Source organism: Cyprinodon tularosa, unplaced genomic scaffold (assembly GCF_016077235.1).
Source record: "Cyprinodon tularosa strain WSP-4 unplaced genomic scaffold, ASM1607723v1 ctg43, whole genome shotgun sequence".
NCBI classification, from domain to species: Eukaryota; Metazoa; Chordata; class Actinopteri; order Cyprinodontiformes; family Cyprinodontidae; genus Cyprinodon; species Cyprinodon tularosa.
The window spans coordinates 893,132-910,712 of record NW_024039152.1 but is presented as its reverse complement, the minus strand read 5'-3'; the positions used below and the strand labels follow the sequence as shown (position 1 = coordinate 910,712).

Sequence of the window (17,581 nt, the reverse complement as noted above, 5' to 3'; positions counted from 1 at the left end):
TTGTCAATATTATGTTGTACTATTTTAAATTTAAATGACTATCATTTTATTTTTTAGCTGTACTTTTTAAAAGCCCACCTAGGAATAAGTGCTTCGAATTAGCTGTTGCCTTTCAGTAGGACACAAACATGAGACCGCTGCTCTGTTCAGGTTGTCTATGTCGATGTCTGTCCCTATCAAATAAAATTTAAGCGTATAAGTAAGTTTCTGTTTGCCGCGTAATGATGTCTCTAAGAATAAAGGCTGGATTGAGCACAGCAGTCCAGAGCTCATTTCATACCCATGATGAAGTTCTTATTGTTGACCTGAAACAAAGAGAAAGAACAGGAGCAAGGAGCTACAATTTACTATATTCTGGTTTAGCCAGGAGCTAAATTTTTTTTAAAGAAATAAGATAATTTTATGTCATAAACACAAAACAGCTAATTATTGCAGGGTTTTCAACTGTTATTTTACTCCTGTTCAGCCTCCTGAAGCATAAATGACTGAATGAATGAATAAGGGGCCCGTTTGAAGGCGAAAACAAACTTAAACCAGCCAGAGCTGTAGAGGAATAGTCTAGATTAAAGCCTATTCATTGGTTAAAATGGCCTAGTCAAAGTCCAGAATCAACTGCAAGACTTGGAAAAAGACAACAAGGTAAATTGAAACCCTAACAAATCTGTCTCAGCTTTATTTAGAGAATAAGACGCTAAAAGTTAAGACTCATAGTTTTTATTAGCTGTGGGCCTTGAATCTGCAAACTATCTAACTCATGCCTAAAAATGCACAATGCACTTTGATATATTAAACTACAGGAAATATAGAAAAGATATTAAGTTTTTCTTCCACTATTTAACATATTCCACAGTAAAATCACAATAAAATACATTACAGATTGTGGTAGATAATGAAAAACTATAGAAAAGAACATTATAAGAGTACAGATATTGCGCAAGGCAGTATATATATCTAAGCATTAAAGTGATGATGAGTCTCTGCATACTCATCATGTTTAGCTCTTTGAAAGATAGAATCAGCTAAATGGATTTAGCACATAAATTAAAGGTTAAAGCTGGATCTTAGCTCAGTCTGGTTTATTCCTATAAAAAGTTCGTCATCCAGCCATTTTGTGGATGTTGGGGCATACATGTTCAGAGACATTAAGATGCATTTAAACCATCTGGCAAGTCCCAGATGGGAACCTGCTTTAATACCAGGAGTTTTTTTTTAAAGTCGTTTTTATGTGAGCGCAGGACTCAGGGTAAAAAATGGAGATAAAGGGAGCCTTGTGTGAAGAGTGAGCAGCCCAGGGGAGGAAATACCCGCTTTGGTAAATATTATGCGAATGTGTGTGTGTGATATACAGGAAGCGTGTTTGCAGGCTGAGGCAGTCGGTTATTCTGGGAGTGCACATGAATGCGTGCAGGTTGGTTCCCATCTAAACAGTTTAGAGGATTTTTGCACAAGAATGAAAACTTGTGTTGTGCTTGTTTGGGTTGCTGCTGTTTGGGAGGGACGTTAGTTTTGGCTGATGGGGCCTGGAGCAGGAACAGAAGGCCACACATTTTTCTACAGAGTGCTGCATTCTCTATGATTTAGTTCCTTTGAGTCATTTTAGGACCAAACCTCATCATTTTGGATGTTTTTCAATTTTTAGAACAGTTTTAAGCCACTTAACTGTGACCTATGAATTATTCAAAGAATGAATTAGAATTTAGTATTGCTTAGAACCCGGACCAGATGACTGTTGTCTTGGCCTATGGACCTCAGCAGGAATATCACCCCTCTTAGTGATGTTTAACACCCATTATGGAAAAGATAGTGACACCTGGAGGGCCGTTATCAGCAGGAACCGAACCCCAGCTCTGAACCCAAAAGGTGTTTCATTATCAGACTTTTTAGCAAAGCATTGATTGTCCATAATGAACGCCATGTTCAAGCATTAGGCTGTTCATCAGGGCACTTGGCAGCATGTGATGGACTGAGTAGTAAGGAAAGTCAGGCACAGATGTATATAAAAAAACAGGGTTTTTTTACTTAACCCAAAAAATATAAAATGTGACAAGTAAAAAAATGGATCCAGAAAAGAGGTCAAAGGAAACAAAACTACTAAAAAGACCTGTAACCGGACGAGGTTAACTCACACAAACTGACCTCCCTTAATGAGACAAAGGGGAACTTAAATATGGGCTGATCAGTCCACAAAAGAAACACATGGGGCATCATAAACCAAAAATTAACTAAACCAAATAAATAAAAACCTAATTTCCCCCCCATTGCATTGATATGGTACAGTCCAAATCAAATCAGCCCACTGGCCACCTGCTGGGTCCTCAGCCAAGGGACTGCAGAAACTGCAAAACTAAACAGAATATGAAAAAAAAAAAAATTAATGAGTGTGCATTAATTTTGGGATACAGTGTAAAGGCGATGAATAAATTACAAATAATGAGATGGCTCTGTGAATGAAACCCTATATGCAAAGAACTAAATGACAAATTCTGTTCGTTACCACATCAGTGTTGCTGTAAATGCAGCATCACACAGCAGGAAACCCCTCGGCTGGAGGTGGATATCTTTGACCTTCGGTTGCATGTCTTGCTGACAGAGGTGGAGCTGTCCACCAATCATCACAGAGGGAAGCATGAAGTATGTGGATTTTTACTATCGGCCATCCATCTCTGTAGAAACAGAGCCGAATTTTGTCCACACTGCCAACATTAAATCAGGCATTTTCTGATGCATTTCTAGGTGCAGCAGTTTGTGGCTAAATACGAAGCAACCAGGCCGTGTTTCTCGACTGGAAACAAATTGGCTTTGCCTTAAGTCAGAAGGGCGATCCTGTCTCAAGTGGAAGATTTCAAATATCTTTGGGTTTGGGGTCCTGTTCAACAGAGTGGGGGATGATGGAGATGGATAGATGGAGTTTAGATAAAGAAAGCAGTTTTCATCTGCACCTTTACGGTTGATTATAAATGGTCCTTCACCATGACATGTCCTTTCTTATGGTAGTCCTGGTTAAAATTAACTTATTTAACAATGTGCCTAAATAAAAAAGGACCTGCAGAGCAATATATGGAAACAGGAAATGGGGTTTAAAAATCAAATCTCTGATTGTTTTTTTTCTTCTTATCAAATCCGATTACTCTTTTTTTGTTTTGTTTTCGCTTAAAGGTTTAGCGAAGGATTTTCTTATGTATCCCAGAACGCTTTGCGCGGAGTGATCTCCTCTCAAAGCATTATGGGATTTGCTGTCACAGCAGTCCGCTTTCACCATAGACTGTTGCTGCCAAACAGTGGCAACTAATGAGAAAGATGTTACAGGCACTGTGCGGTCGAGGTGGAGTTGCATGACTAACAGGGAGCAAAAAGTAGTGATCATCTGTCCGAACAGTTAACTGAGTTTACTGTAAAGTCCACTATATAGTCCCCACTCTATATAGTGATTGAGGGTTTTAGGGGTTAGGGCGGACGTTCGGGCACAGTAAGCTTGTTTGAGCTATGACAACAGTAACTTTTAATCAAAGTGTGCAAAGGAGTAATGGGCTTGTGCATGCTCTCGCACACGTTTAATAGGAGTTCCGTCTCGGGAGTGGGTACAGGGTTGTGCATGTGCATTTTTTTTTATTTATTTTTTTAAGTGGAGAGGGCAGGTCAAAAATTTGCAAAAATCCTCAACAAAACTTTTAAATTTCATGATATACAGAACTAATGACATGCATCATGCCCGAACAATAGCTTTTATATCAGTCATCCCCTTTGAGATATGCCCTTCATTTAAACGGCAAAGAAATTCAGCCTGTGAAAGTGCAAACCAATGTTTCACAACAAACAATGAATGGTAAATTTAACAATGAAATGCAAAAGAACTAAGATTGTTTATCAGTTTTAATCTGAGCAAAAGGTGATGAACTGATGTCATGGAAGCCCAAAAAGTGCATTGGTGGAAACAAATCTAGATTTTTCTAAAGTTAAATCTTCATAAACAGAAAATTTGATACCCCACTTTGCCACAAATGCGTTTGATGAATTCAACCATTCAATTCATTTCTCGCTGCAGGTGTTAATGTTTCATTCAGATATTTTTTTCACAGAGATCTGAAGGTTGTTCATATATATTTTCAAATTGTTGCCTATGTTTTCCTTACTCCCATGAGAACTGCTCCAAGCAGCATATGGAAAAGAGCAATAACAACGCTTTCAGGCCCAGTACCGGTCCAGGAAGCATGGAAGAAATAGGTTTTATAGTTTTAGGTGTCCAAAGAAAGCCGGTTATTGTGTTCGCTGGTGCCTAGGGGGAAACACACAAATAAAAAGAGAGTGCAGCTCTGTATTTTGGCTTTTTATGGAGCTTTAGCAGCCAGCTTACCAGCTTGGATACAGAAATACAGGCAGGAGTAGAAGGGTGGGGATGTCAACAGCTTCACAACAGTTCATTCAGAAGTTTAGGAAGCAACTTTTATTTTTCAATGACAGCCTCATCCAAACAGTTCTTATGTGAGCATTCCGATCTGGGCCGAATAGAGGGTTCACCCGAAATATGAGGGATAACATCCTGCTCCCTCTCATCCATTTTACCATCTGTTAGAACTTCCCAGTGAGCCTTCTCAGGATTCTGATCGACAAAGGGTAACATAAAAATCATAATCCAAATTTGTTCCAAATACAAAATGATGAGATACGAGACTGATACGGAAATGGTTCAAATGTGACTTGAAAACTGGATGACATTTAAGCATAAGATATGAAGCTGCAGACCAAATTCCACCCTGAAGCTTAACAGAAATACAGATTTAACAATTAAATACTTTAAAAGAAGACAACATAGCAAGACAGCAGCTGAAATTCTCTATTAGAGGTCTCATGGATGATCAGAAAATAGAGAAACATGAAGCTTTAAATAAAACTCAAATTCCCTGTGTGGAACAAAAAAGCATTTCTAATCTTAATTACGTCTACTTCTTTTTGATTTCCAGATTAAGTCTGCGAATATTGAACATTTAAGGCTCCAAGTGTTCACCCTTTAGGTACAACTTGAGAGACATTTATTTTTGCACACAAAAACTGACGTGTCCCAATTCACCATCTGCAGAGCTTCTCCTCGGCCCTCTAACATCTGGTTGTAATTTTTTTCTGCAGTAGGGCTGCACTATAGATTATTTTGCAAATCGATCAATCTGTTGATTTTTTTTTCGATCAATAATCGGATAACCAAAGATTCATTAAAGACTTTTCAAAAAATTAAACCAGGTGAAACTAAACTTTTCCACTTGAGGACTATTGGATAGAGCATTTTGACAGCCATTTTTCTTTTTTTTTTTTATCTTAAATGCTAAATGTTTATGTATCTTTTTACAATCTTGGTGTAATTATTGGTCTAAGTGGGTTGCTTTGTCAGCTAAACACATGTTTTAGAGTCTCTATATTCCAGTTAATGAATAGGAACCACAGTTAATCTGATTAAATGTTTCAGCCCTAGTCTGTAGCTTAAATCAGCTGATTTCCAGCCTTTATCTTTAATATTTAATGAGTTTTACTTTTTCTTCCTTTCAGGTCATCTGAGTGAAATCTGTAATGAATAAGCAATGCTCTCCATGGTTGGTGAGCATCTATGGCTGCTTAGAGCGTCACCTATGCTGGGTGACTGTATTAGATGCGTGGCAGTGTGTAGGTCATGGCCGACAGAAGGAGGCTTTGTGAGCTGGCTGTTGGGCCTGCAGGGTGTAGCTGGGCTTGACCACACTGCGGCAGTTGAGGTATTTCAGGAATGGAGACGCAAACTGGATTTTGAAACTGGAGATTGACTGCTTAGGTGAGCGCAGGGAGGCGGAGGGGAGTAAGATATTATTTTGGGTGGGCAAACAATGGACTAATTTAGGTGAAATTTATTCAATCTGCAGTTAAAACTTCAGCGTCCGCCAGAAGCTTTAGCCTCAGAGGGAGTCTGGAAAAAAGGGGGCAGACACACAAATAGGCAGAAGATCATCTAATATCTACTATTTGTTTTTCACTTCTTTTTTCTTTATTTTTTTTCTGTGATTGTGTGTGTAGATTCCAGCTGTATCCACATAGTACACATGCCCTGTAATTGACAGGCTGTCTGAGTGCCAGATGCTAAATATGTTAGAGAGGCACATGTGGTTTGTCATTTGTGGTCGAGCAGCGGATCCATACGTAGATGGAGCCATGGTTTGTGTGTGACGGTGGCTTGGTTCTCTTTTATTCAAACTATCTGGCTTTGAAAGCACATGTTTGATGTTTTTATTTATTCATTAATTATTACTTATCATAGTTAAAAAGACACTCATAGAGCAACCTTTAACAGAATCATTTTTGGTAGATTTTGACCCTTACTTCTGTATGACATAGCACATTTTTCCACAGAGCAGATGAATAAAAAACAGTATTTTAAGTTAGCCACAAAACCAGTGGTTTTGCACTATAAAAAATAACATAAAGTAAAAATGTTCTTAAAATAAGCGTATATGCTCCTTAATTAGAGCAGATAAAAGACATGATCTGCCAAATAAATTAGTATTTCTGCTCTTAAAATAGATGATTAGATATTATACACTTGAAATATGATAATGGAATATTTTCATAAACCATACACCATCTTATTTTATTAGGAATTTGTCCTACATTCTTAAATTTAGAGAAAATATACTTAAAAAAATTTACTTCCTTATATTTACCAGGTTTTATCGTGGTAGGCCCTGATGATCAGCCCTCAACCACACTACTTCACAAACGTTATGAGGTGTTTTTTGACGATACCATGTTTTTTTAAATTATTATTATTTGAGTTTTTACAATTTTTTTTTTTTTTTTTTTTTAGTTTTCACAGCACTAGTGGCTCGTTTTTTTGACAGTGGGCTGACAGGTAAGGGGGTATGAGAGAGGTGGAGAGACATGTGGCAAAGGACCACAGGTCGGATTCAAACCTGGGTCTGCTGCATTGAGGACTAAGGTACATGGGTCATGCGCGCTAACCACTGCACCACCTACCCTATTTTTATTTTTCTCCTAAACATGGTGCCATGAATTATTTCCAAACATCCCTGTTGTGTTCTAATCTTTTCAGATGAAATCACCCAGACGTCTTGTGATTCAGTCAGATGAAACTGAAGTCGTACTTCATGATCTGTTTAAAAATACTTTTTCCTGCAAGCCTTTAAACCAAGGCCTTAATGTTAACTATTTCCCTAAATGTAAATAAGCTGGGATGTCCCCTGTGTTTCCTTCTGGTCACTAATATTTCTTTATTCATAATGGTGAACTGTAAACTATTTAGAAAGGCTGTACAGTAGATAGAGGGAATTCTATTATTCATCTCACAGAGATAACTTTTAGTGTTACAACAGCGGATAAAATGAATAAATAAGCTACAAATTAAGATTAAAAACACAGAACTACAACTCTTAATACCATTTAGAGGTGATTTAACAGCAGAAAATCAATTTACATTCCCCTTCAGAATAATTGCATTAATAGCGAATGCAGCCTCAACACAAATCCAAGCCAGAAACCCGAGAGCAGTTAGTGTTGTTTCGTCTGGAGGTCTGGTTTGGATTTGATTCAGACTCTTTGTGTTTTGTGGTTCCTGAAATGATCTGGGATTAATAAGCATTCTGTAAAAAATAAAAAAATAAGACAATTTGTTCATGAAAATAATAAATTTTTCTTTGATTTGAGCTCGTTAGATAATTTTCTAATGCAATAAGGTGATTTTTGTCATGATTTTGTTGGCTGATGACTGGCTCGATTGCTAATTTCATTCACCTGGCTAGCTCTGCCCTGTTTCTCATCACTGCTCATCTGATCCACCTGTTACTGCTTCTATTTAAACTCCTTGGTCCCAGCCATGAGTGCCAGATTATTCTTGAGCCTTTTGATGAGAGTTTTTCTAGTTAAACTGATTGCGTTCTGATCGCCTGATCCTGACCCATTTTGTATTTAGACCTTTAAGCTTGCCTGCCTCTGTCTGATCTGTTTGACTGACGTGTCTTCGGACATCTGCCGGATTCTTCTTGTGGACTGAACCTGAATCTGCCTTTTGACTTCGAACTGGATTATGATGCCTTCCTTAGTCTGCTTGGATCTGACCTCCTGCCAGTTCTGCAGCCTTCTAGGCTTCAGAGTCTGGAACTTTCTGGCAGCATCCGCTGCTTCTTGTCATCCGACCGACTAGAATCATCCTCGTTCTCTGGGCACGGACTGAACTGTCAAACCAAAAGTTCCTGCCTTAGACGCTCTATCTGTTGATACCATAGATCCACAGCCGTTTGTTTTTGAGTAAATGCTTTTTAAGTTACTACACTGTCTGTCTTGCCTAAATTCTGGGTCTGTCTGTTCTAAGTCAATACAGATATACATTTACAATAAGAAAACCTCATCTAATTTTTAAATGCATAATATCCAAATATCCTGGGTTGTCTATCTAGGGAAAAAGTACTAATTTCTTTTTTTTTTTTTTTTTTTTTACAGTGTCCTGTCTGGCAATGTGGGAATAAGAATAATTGTCTTGATGCCAAAAAGAGCCCAACAGATTTTACTTTCACAAGTGTAGCAGTATGGCAATTGCCATATTGCTCCACTTGTTTCATGCATATAAATTGCTTTATTATAATTATGCAAGGAGTTTTACAGTTTATATGGACACTGCAATGTAAATAGAGCAGAAAAACAGAAGAAGAAAGGGGAGAAAAAAGAAAAAAAAAGAGAAAAGATGAAAGAAAGAAGAGATAGAACGGAGACAATGAAAAGTACTAATTTCACTGGCAGATCATCTTATTTATTTGCTTAACTCAAGGATAAATACACCTATTTTATAAATATTTAGTTAATCTTTGGATCTGTTTTTGCTGTGTTAAACCTTCTCTGTTGGAGTTCCGGTCCGGTTGGTAACCCTTCAAAGGTTTATATGCATCATCAATTACCTATCTAAGGCAAAGGTTTGCAAGTCCAGTCCTTAGGTGACGGTATTGGGCAGGTTTTAGATGCGTAAAACACTCAATCGGATAAATTAGCTCCTCAATATGTCTTCAAGTCTTCCAGAGCCATGAGAATGAACAATCATTTTATTCAGATTTTTTGACCCAGGGTGAGATCCAAAACTGATGCTGTGGTCCCTGGAAATGGGGTGTTGGACATTCTCTCTGAGGTAATTGCATTCCACTTTCCATCTTGTGGATATTTGTATTCTCTATTGTTCCTTTATGGCCACAATGTTAATAAATGTTACAAGAATAACAAAAACACTCTTCTAGGGGATATTTTGTGCATATAAACAGCACTGAACCACCTTCTCTTATGAAGTAAAAATAGTAACTGTACTGTAAATTGTAAAGATTTTCTAAAAACAGTCAGAGCGAGATACACTTTCTATTTTTCCATGACCTTATGATCTTCCTGTTATGAGCAGCAGGGTACTTCATATTCATAGTAGCTGGGTGGAAAGGGTTGGGAAGGGGTTCAGCTGTTTTTGGCCTAAAGGTGTGTGCAGGCAGAGGAGAATGGGATGGCCATGCTCCAGCTTTCCTTTGGCTCTGCAGACTTAGGCCGGAGGCAGACACTCCCTGCCACACATCCTCACTGTTTCCACTGCATAACCTTGAAGCAGATATTTTGCTGCTTTTTATGTCAGATAAGTTGATGAAATGAGGAAACATCTCTTTTAGGTCACAGGTAGTTTGCAAACAGAGTCGTTATCTGAAACAGTCATTGTTTAAATTCAGTGACTAAAAGACAGACTAAAAGGGATAAGTGCATGGATGCTCTTCTGGTTTTTAATACAGCCAGACGCCCTAAAGTGCAAATGAAATTTAGTCTGATCATAATCCACCTTGGAACGTTATTACTTTGTAATTCCAGCCTGGCAGCTGTGCTCCTTGGCCTCAGCCATTCGTTTCACGCACCTACTGACAATGCTTTGATAAAATGATCTATTTTCTTGGTCCAGTTCGGCTGAAAAAGCCCAGCTGCTAAACATGTGTTTCTTCAAGAAAAACTAAACCACTGGAGACTGACTTCAGAAGGGGGACTTCCACAGATTGTATGGTATTCAAATCTAAATACCTTTTAATTTAAATCAGGAGCCATCTATTCAGCTATCCAGCCTTTTAAATAAGTTTTTTTCTATATATTACCATACTTTTTACTTTCAAACCTTAAACGTATCATGTAACATGTGATAGTCCAGCAGAGTGGTGTGTAATTTAGAGGAGCTTACAACTGTTTATTCAGTGAATTATCTAGAATTAAAACGGAGCAAAACCTACCAAGATATAATTGTCCATCTTTACTGACAGACCAGACAAGGAAAGCTTTGGAGGAGCTGTGTGGATCAATAGCTGATTTTATAAAATATAAGGCAACCATCAGCTGTAGATGCTACAAATCTATGCCGTATGCCAGAGGCAGTGTTATTCTCTATCCTTTTAAACTGCAGGAACATGTTCATAGCTGATGGAAAGACGGACAGGACATGAACGGTGAACTGAGAGGACTTTATAGTGGCCTGTTACCTAAAATGTCGGTAGGATTCGTTCATGTTAATGGTTGTAACATTACACGACGGGGAACAGTTAAAAAAATGTGGTTAGCCGGTCTGTTACCTATTGTAATCTGGAGGTTTGGTTTGGATATGATTCGGACTTTCGTGTTGTGGTTTTTTTCTGAAATAATTTTTCATTTAGAGTTTAATCAAGGTTCTGTGAAAACCTCTTGTTGAACTGAATGCCTGCTGTTTGGTTCGTCTAGTTGGTCCAATCCTAGTAAGTCAACCTAGTAGATGTGAAGAATGGTGTGGAGGGCAGAGTTTGATGGAAGAGGAGGCATTGCTTTAAATCAGGGGGTATCTAAGCCCAGTACAGCAACTTTTAGGTGCACCGAGCTCCAACACACCTGAATCAAATAAATATCTTGCTAGCAGGCGACTGCAGAGCTGAATGACTCCAGGGAATCCAGCCACCTGATACAGGTCTGCTGCAGAAAGGATTCATCCAAAATCTGAGGGACAGTAGCTCTTGCCCTGGGCAGGGACCCTGCACACCTCTGTTGTAAATTATACACAATCCGTTAACATGCTTCGTGCAGTTTACTCCCTAAAAATGCTTTCTGAACTCTACATATATATTTGGACATGTGGGAGTATCTCCTAACCAAGAAAAATTCCCTCAACATTCCTGCATTTCTTAGGCCCTCATTAAGCTCTTAAGGTTTTGGAGAGGTGCCTCAGAAGACACTGAGAAGACTGCTGCTTCCGCCACTTTGAACCGAGGAATGTCAGAGGAATGCTGCTCATAAAGTCATGACTCCCTCCCTAACGCCCAAACCATCCTTCACTCCCATTTACTTTATGATGGGGAAAGAGTCTGTGTGTGGGAGCTGTGACCTTTAGGTGCTACCACGGGTCTAACGGCCTCCCAGCGCCTCACCTGTGACCTTAGCACCCAATCACCATAATGTAACACACTGCTGCTCAGACTGGCTGTGATTCGAAGCAGATACAGCCTTTTGGCCTTCAAGCAGCTGTTCATCCAGATTTAACATCCAGATTTTCTTTTTATTCCACTTAAGTGCGTTTTACAGAATAAAATGAGGTAGTAATGAAAATAATCCAGCAAACTAATCCATCCATCCATCCATTTTCTCCCACTTATCCATCAGGGTCATGGTGGGGATGTTGCATATCTCCAGCAGTCTATGGTGGAGTACAACCAGGACAGGTCACTATTCTATTATAGATAACAAGTGCAATAACCAGACACTTGTGTTAGATACTAGCCAGTAGGGGATTAAACCCTTGACCTTGGTGTTATTAGCAACACTCTGACCAGCTGAGCTAACCAGATATAGAAATATAATCAATCAGGTATTTTTCTAAAATCTTTAAGGGGTTGGAGAGTCAAAATTATAGTTAAGGTTGGGTTATGATTGAAACGCATAAAATCTGATTATCCAAAAATTAGCTGCCTGTCACAGCGTCTGCAGATTTTTAACAATATGCTGCTTTTACCCCATTCTGCCTGGCTTCAGAGGGTGATGTACAACACAAACAGCAAGCTTATAATACCACGTTACACAAGGAGGTGGAAAACACAGCTTGCAACTTTTTTAAGCCTCTTCATGCCGCCAAGAACTAGAGTATTACTACTAGACTATTCGCACTAGTTTTTCCGCAGTCTGTGGATAGCAACGGTATTTTTGCGCTTAATCACAACATGTCTGTAAATGTTTAAATTCTCGAACCCTCACCAGTTGGAGCTGTTGCTCACTCATCAGGTTTTTCTGCATGTTCTGTCCTTGTAGTTACATATTTTTCTTTTTGCAAGGTGCAGAAGTTCCATCCAGACGGATGCCGCACACAGAGGCATGGAAGTCAAAAGTTACATAATTTGGCCATTCGGACGTGTCAAGCATTAACCTGTGCAAAAATCTGGATTCCATGTCATTTTCTGTCAAGTCTTTACATTGTCAAGACCTCCTGATGGCAAAAGCAAAAAAAAGCTCACTGACTTTAAACGTGGTAGGATTGTTGAGCTGCATAAGCAAGGCATCTCACAACGTGCAATCGCTGCTGAGGTTGGACGCAGTAAGACAGTCATTTTGCATTTTTTAAATGATCCTGAGGGTTATGGAACAATAAAGTCAAGTGGTAGGCCCAAAGAAATTTCACCAGCTCTGAGCCGCAGGATCCAATTGGCTGTCCGCCAAGACAAAGGACGATCCTCTACCCAAATTAAGACCATTACTGGTGCTGACTGCAGCCCAATAACCATCAGACAGCATCTGCGGCTTCAGAAACAAAAAACGTCTTCAAAGGCCACGTCTTCTTCAACGCCACAAAATTGCCCGTTTGGACTTTGCAAGGGTGCACCAAACATGGGACATTGAAAGGTGGAAGAAAGTTGTCTTCTCTGATGAGAAAAAAATTAACCTTGATGGTCCTGATGGCTTCCAACGTTACTCCATGACAAGGAGATCCCACCTGAGATGTTTTCTACACGGCACAGTGGTGGGGGTGCCATCATGATTTGGGGTGCGTTTTCCTTCAATGGAACAATGGAGCTTCAGGTTGTGCAGGGGCAACAAACAGCAGCTGGCTATGTGGAGATGTTGCAGCGGGCATCCCTCATGACTGAAGGCCCTCGTCTGTGTGGTAATGATTGGGTTTTTCAACAGGACAATGCTGCAGTTCACAATGCTCGCCTGACAAAGGAGTTCTTCCAAGAGAATAACATCTCTCTTTTGGATCATCCTGCGTGTTCCCCGGATCTAAACCCAATTGAGAACATTTGGGGGCGGATGGCAAGGGAAGTTTACAAAAATGGACATCAGTTCCAGACAGTGGATGCCCTTCGTGAAGCCATCTTCAACACTTGGAGCAACGTTCCCACTAGCCTCCTGGAAAAACTGGCATCAAGCATGCCTAAACGATTGTTTGAAGTCATCAACAAGAATGGTGGAGCTTCTCATTACCGAGTCCTTTTTTTGACACTTTGATTTCTGTTTTGGGGTTTTTTTGTAGCCTGGGTGCCATTCCAAACTTAGTCCCACCCACAACGTTTGAGGTCGGGAAGTTCGGTCTGACATTGCCCAACAGTAGCGCGAGTATGCTCGCCCAATATCTGGCGGGACAATCAAATTGTCAGGGCGGGCTTTATACGATGATGGACAGATGATCAACAGTAACGTAATCAACCACGTCACCAAAGCGCGCTTGGGATGCCAACAATGGCTGCCGCTGGAGAGTTGAGGTGTTTAGATTCTTCTATTAGGTCTGTTCTAGAAGATATCGACAGCAAATAAATTTTTTTGCAACACCGGCAAAAATCGTTCACGCTCATCTTCTTATTCTAGCCGTGCAACTGCACACTTTGATTTTTTGTTGACAACAACTGTGCCTGGCTTAACATACGTCACGCACCCCGTTGCTCTTATTGGTTGTAGGTCTATCCAATTGAGTGCAGAGGCATTTTTTTTTTCTGGTTCATTTGAAACACGCCCCATAATCACAGCTCTATGGAGCAGTATCAGACTCATATTCTGACTAGTAGGAGTAGGACTACGTCAGGCTAGGTTTTTGAGCTTTGGTCTTAAACTTTTGATCAGCTGAAAAAAATCATGTTTGAGTGTAAATGCAGTTTTCAATTAACTGCCCCCTCAAAAGTTTTTGTCTTATTCTGATTTCTTCTTTTAACATTGTGAAGCTATACTTAGAACCTTCTTTCGATCCAATAGTGCAAAATGCAAATTCTTGCAATTTTTTGACTGGTCTTAAGATTTTGATCAGGAGTGTATCTGCCCAAAAATATCAGCTGGCTGATGTATTGGTATTAAGGCATCACACAGGAAAAAATTGTAAAATAACTTTAAAATAAAGAAATACATTTTTATTTTTAGATTCAGCAGCTGGAGACGCAGGTGATTGATGCAGAGAAGCGAGCGTTTGCTGCAAACCAGCAGGTAGGAATAAAAACAAACTTCCTCCTGGCAGCAGCGTGGAGAAAACTTCTGTCTTGTCATGCGGTTGTATGCAACATTCCCAGGTGAGGTGGATGGAGGAGAAGCTGAAGGCACCAGGAGGACACGTTGGAGACTCTGAAATGCGTTTGTTTCAGCAGTGCAAGGAACTGCGTGCCTCGCTTCAGGACAAGGAGGAGGTGATTTCACAGCTGGAGCAGCAGCTGGAGGAGCAGGTACATCTTTGCCTGTGTTTATCTAAAAGAGAAAGGCAGTGTTAGGAAAATTATTTTATTAAACCTCAGAGACCTGCTTTGATTTCCTTTCAACAGAAACAGAATAGACTCCAAGATGTCAAGGCGGTGGAGGAGAAGGCAGCAAAGATCAAGGAGTGGGTGATGCTCAGGTTATCAGAGGTAAACAGCAAATGGAAAAGATAAAGGAGGGATTCTTTATTAGATGATTAAAAGCTACTCCAATGTTGTCTTCTTTTAGTTTGAAGGGGAGAATGCAGCTTTAAGAGAAACCAACAAGCTGCAGGAAGCTCAGATCTTGGAGCTGCAGAAACAAGTGCAGGGTGAGATGCTCTGATTATTACTGCTGCTGCATGTCCCCTGTTAGATTTTCCACTCCACTGATGTGTGTTTCTCCTCGCAGCCTTTGAACAAAGGAGCCTCAGTGACAGAGGGGTCCTGTGCAAGACCGGGGAGGCGCAGCGTCTCAGCAGCCTGACGTTCGGTTCCTTTCAGGTGAGGGGTAAAAACCCTCAGGTCCTCACTGGGCCGGCACCATCTCGGACCCTCAGCCCACAGGAAGAGACGGACACGTTAACAGAGCCGCCTGGTAAGGCTTTGCAGGGTGGCAAACTCTTAAATGATGGTTTAAGGAGGATATCCCACATCAGTTTTTTATCAATTAGCAACTTAATTTGAAAGTAAAAAACTGCAAATTACTGGATGAAAGACTAGATTTTCCTAACTTACTTGCTTCATTAAAGGTAGTGGACAATCTTCAAGTTCCTTTTGATCATCTAATTTATTGTTTACCCAACCTGCCAATCTCTGTGATGTGCTCAGAAGTGCTCGAACTTTTCCTGCACATTGCACTTCTGTTATACTACAAGCAACATTTTAAACATTTAAACAAACATACAATAGTTGTTATATATCTATAATTGCATGACATACTTATTAATGACTTGCAGAGACATTTTGTCTCGTCTCTAAACAGAAATCCTAGTTCTGAAAAGAGCATGAAATCTATGTTTTTCCATTTTTAATGTTATTATATTAATCTGAAAAGTCAATTAGTGTATTTTTGTTGTCAGGTTATGGTTAATCTATTAACAAAGAATATGTAATATTTGGTAGGAGATCTGTTTTAAAGGGCGACATGTTTATTCCTGAGGTGGTTGATAGGAGCTGATAGGAGATTGAGGTGGTTGGAAACAACTAATCAATGGAACCCTGCCCCTCCCTTCACTGTAGAAATGCTAACTAGTAATAGATGATTTTAATAAAGGTTTTATAGACCAACCCAAAAAATAAACCTTTCCATTTACAACCTACAAAACCTTTTCTGGCCAAGGAATTTCCATCCTTCTTGTCCTAACTAAGATTCCCTAAACAGGGCAACAAAAAAAATATCAAGTATAGCTGGCTCTGATGTCAGTTTTTTAGTTTTATTTGGCAAAACTTTAAACATTTTCGCAGAAATAAATCCAGGTATTGATTCACCTGCGATGAAATAAAATCCATCTTTTATTATTCGCTTTTCTAGGATTCAGAAGTTTGCCATTCAGAGTATGTTGCCATGGTAACTAGCCTTGCTAAGAATGAATCCAGCTTTCTGGTACCCGAGAGTCAGGGTTAAACCTGAGATGTTTGACTAACTCAGTAATCCTGCTTCGTGGTACAGGCCTCTGTATGCAGATTGTTTTATAAACATGCAGAATAATATCCAGGTTTGTGCTGCTGGGGACAGAATCTGCCCTGGTTTCATGTTTTCTGCAAAGTCACTAAGACAATTTTTTCAGGAAAAGTGCTATTTTTCTGTTCTTGCGTCGTATTCCAGTGTTGTATTTCTTTTTGTTTTGGCAGAGAGGAGCATTAAACACACAGCCTCTGTGGACACAGATGGTGACGTGGACAGAACCAACCAAAGTGGGCTTGTTCTTTCACCACGGGAGGAAAGCAATGCTCCAAAGAGAAGCCCTGAAAATGTTTCCCATGGAGGCTCATGTCTGTCCTCCAGCGCAGCTTCAGAGGGTGAAGGAGTGTGTGAGGCCAAGGGGGGTTCAGCCGGCCCTGCAGCGAGAACTACCTAACGGCTTCAGATGACAGCAGCTCTTTGTTTGATGATGACATGCAGCGCGCTGAGCGCCCCGTGTTTGGCCTGGTGGAAATGTCAGAAGCAGTGGGTGAGGAGGTGGGAAGGAGCACGACTAAGCTGGAGGACTGCACCTCCGAGGAGCTCAACAAACGATTTCAGTCTCAGAGACTTGACTCCTCATCGTCCTCCAGTGAGCCGACAACACCAAGCCCCATCCTCACACCGGCCCCCACACCAAAACGCCCCAACGCACCAATGGACAACCCAGCTTCCCCTAAACAGCCTCGCCTGAGGACTCCTGCTGGGGCGGGCTGCTGAGCGTCTCTGTAGTGAAGAAACATCTGAGCCAACCGCCTGTCGGCAGTGAGGCGGCACATAGCCAAACACGCAACGCACTCAGCATGCTCCGCCCCCTCCAGTCACAGGAGAATGACTTGGACCCGCAGCTGGAGGATGACATGGAGACTGAAAGGATTACGCCTCCCGGCTCAGCTTCATCTGAGTCCAGGTCTGAGAGGACCGACTGCGACAGCTCAGGGCCCTGCAAGCCCCCCACCCCTCCATTACACAGACTCCCCTCCTGGGTACGAAAAATAAACTGATTGATTTTTCCTTTAAGTGATCCAGGTCATATTTTTGGTCTCTCAAAGCTACTTATGTCCTTTACAGGAGAGTCGTATCTATGCTGTTGCTAAATCAGGGATCAGACTGTCGGACACGTCCTGTTCGGGTCATCCCAGCAGAGGTTAGAAACCTGGGAATGAAACCTGCTCCGTTCTCTGCTGTTCATCTGACTAACTGT

At 40.5% G+C, this 17,581-nt stretch overlaps 1 protein-coding gene across 1 annotated transcript in view; it reads left to right on the top strand.

Moving 5' to 3' along the window:
* plekhh2 (pleckstrin homology domain containing, family H (with MyTH4 domain) member 2) overlaps positions 1-17,581 on the top strand; it is a 44,983-nt gene that overhangs the window by 5,621 nt on the left and 21,781 nt on the right. The window contains 9 exon segments of the mRNA XM_038299505.1: positions 14,389-14,451; positions 14,535-14,684; positions 14,781-14,864; positions 14,944-15,025; positions 15,106-15,291; positions 16,548-16,739; positions 16,742-17,091; positions 17,094-17,363; positions 17,449-17,524. Coding sequence (XP_038155433.1) covers positions 14,389-14,451; positions 14,535-14,684; positions 14,781-14,864; positions 14,944-15,025; positions 15,106-15,291; positions 16,548-16,739; positions 16,742-17,091; positions 17,094-17,363; positions 17,449-17,524 — 1,453 coding nt within the window.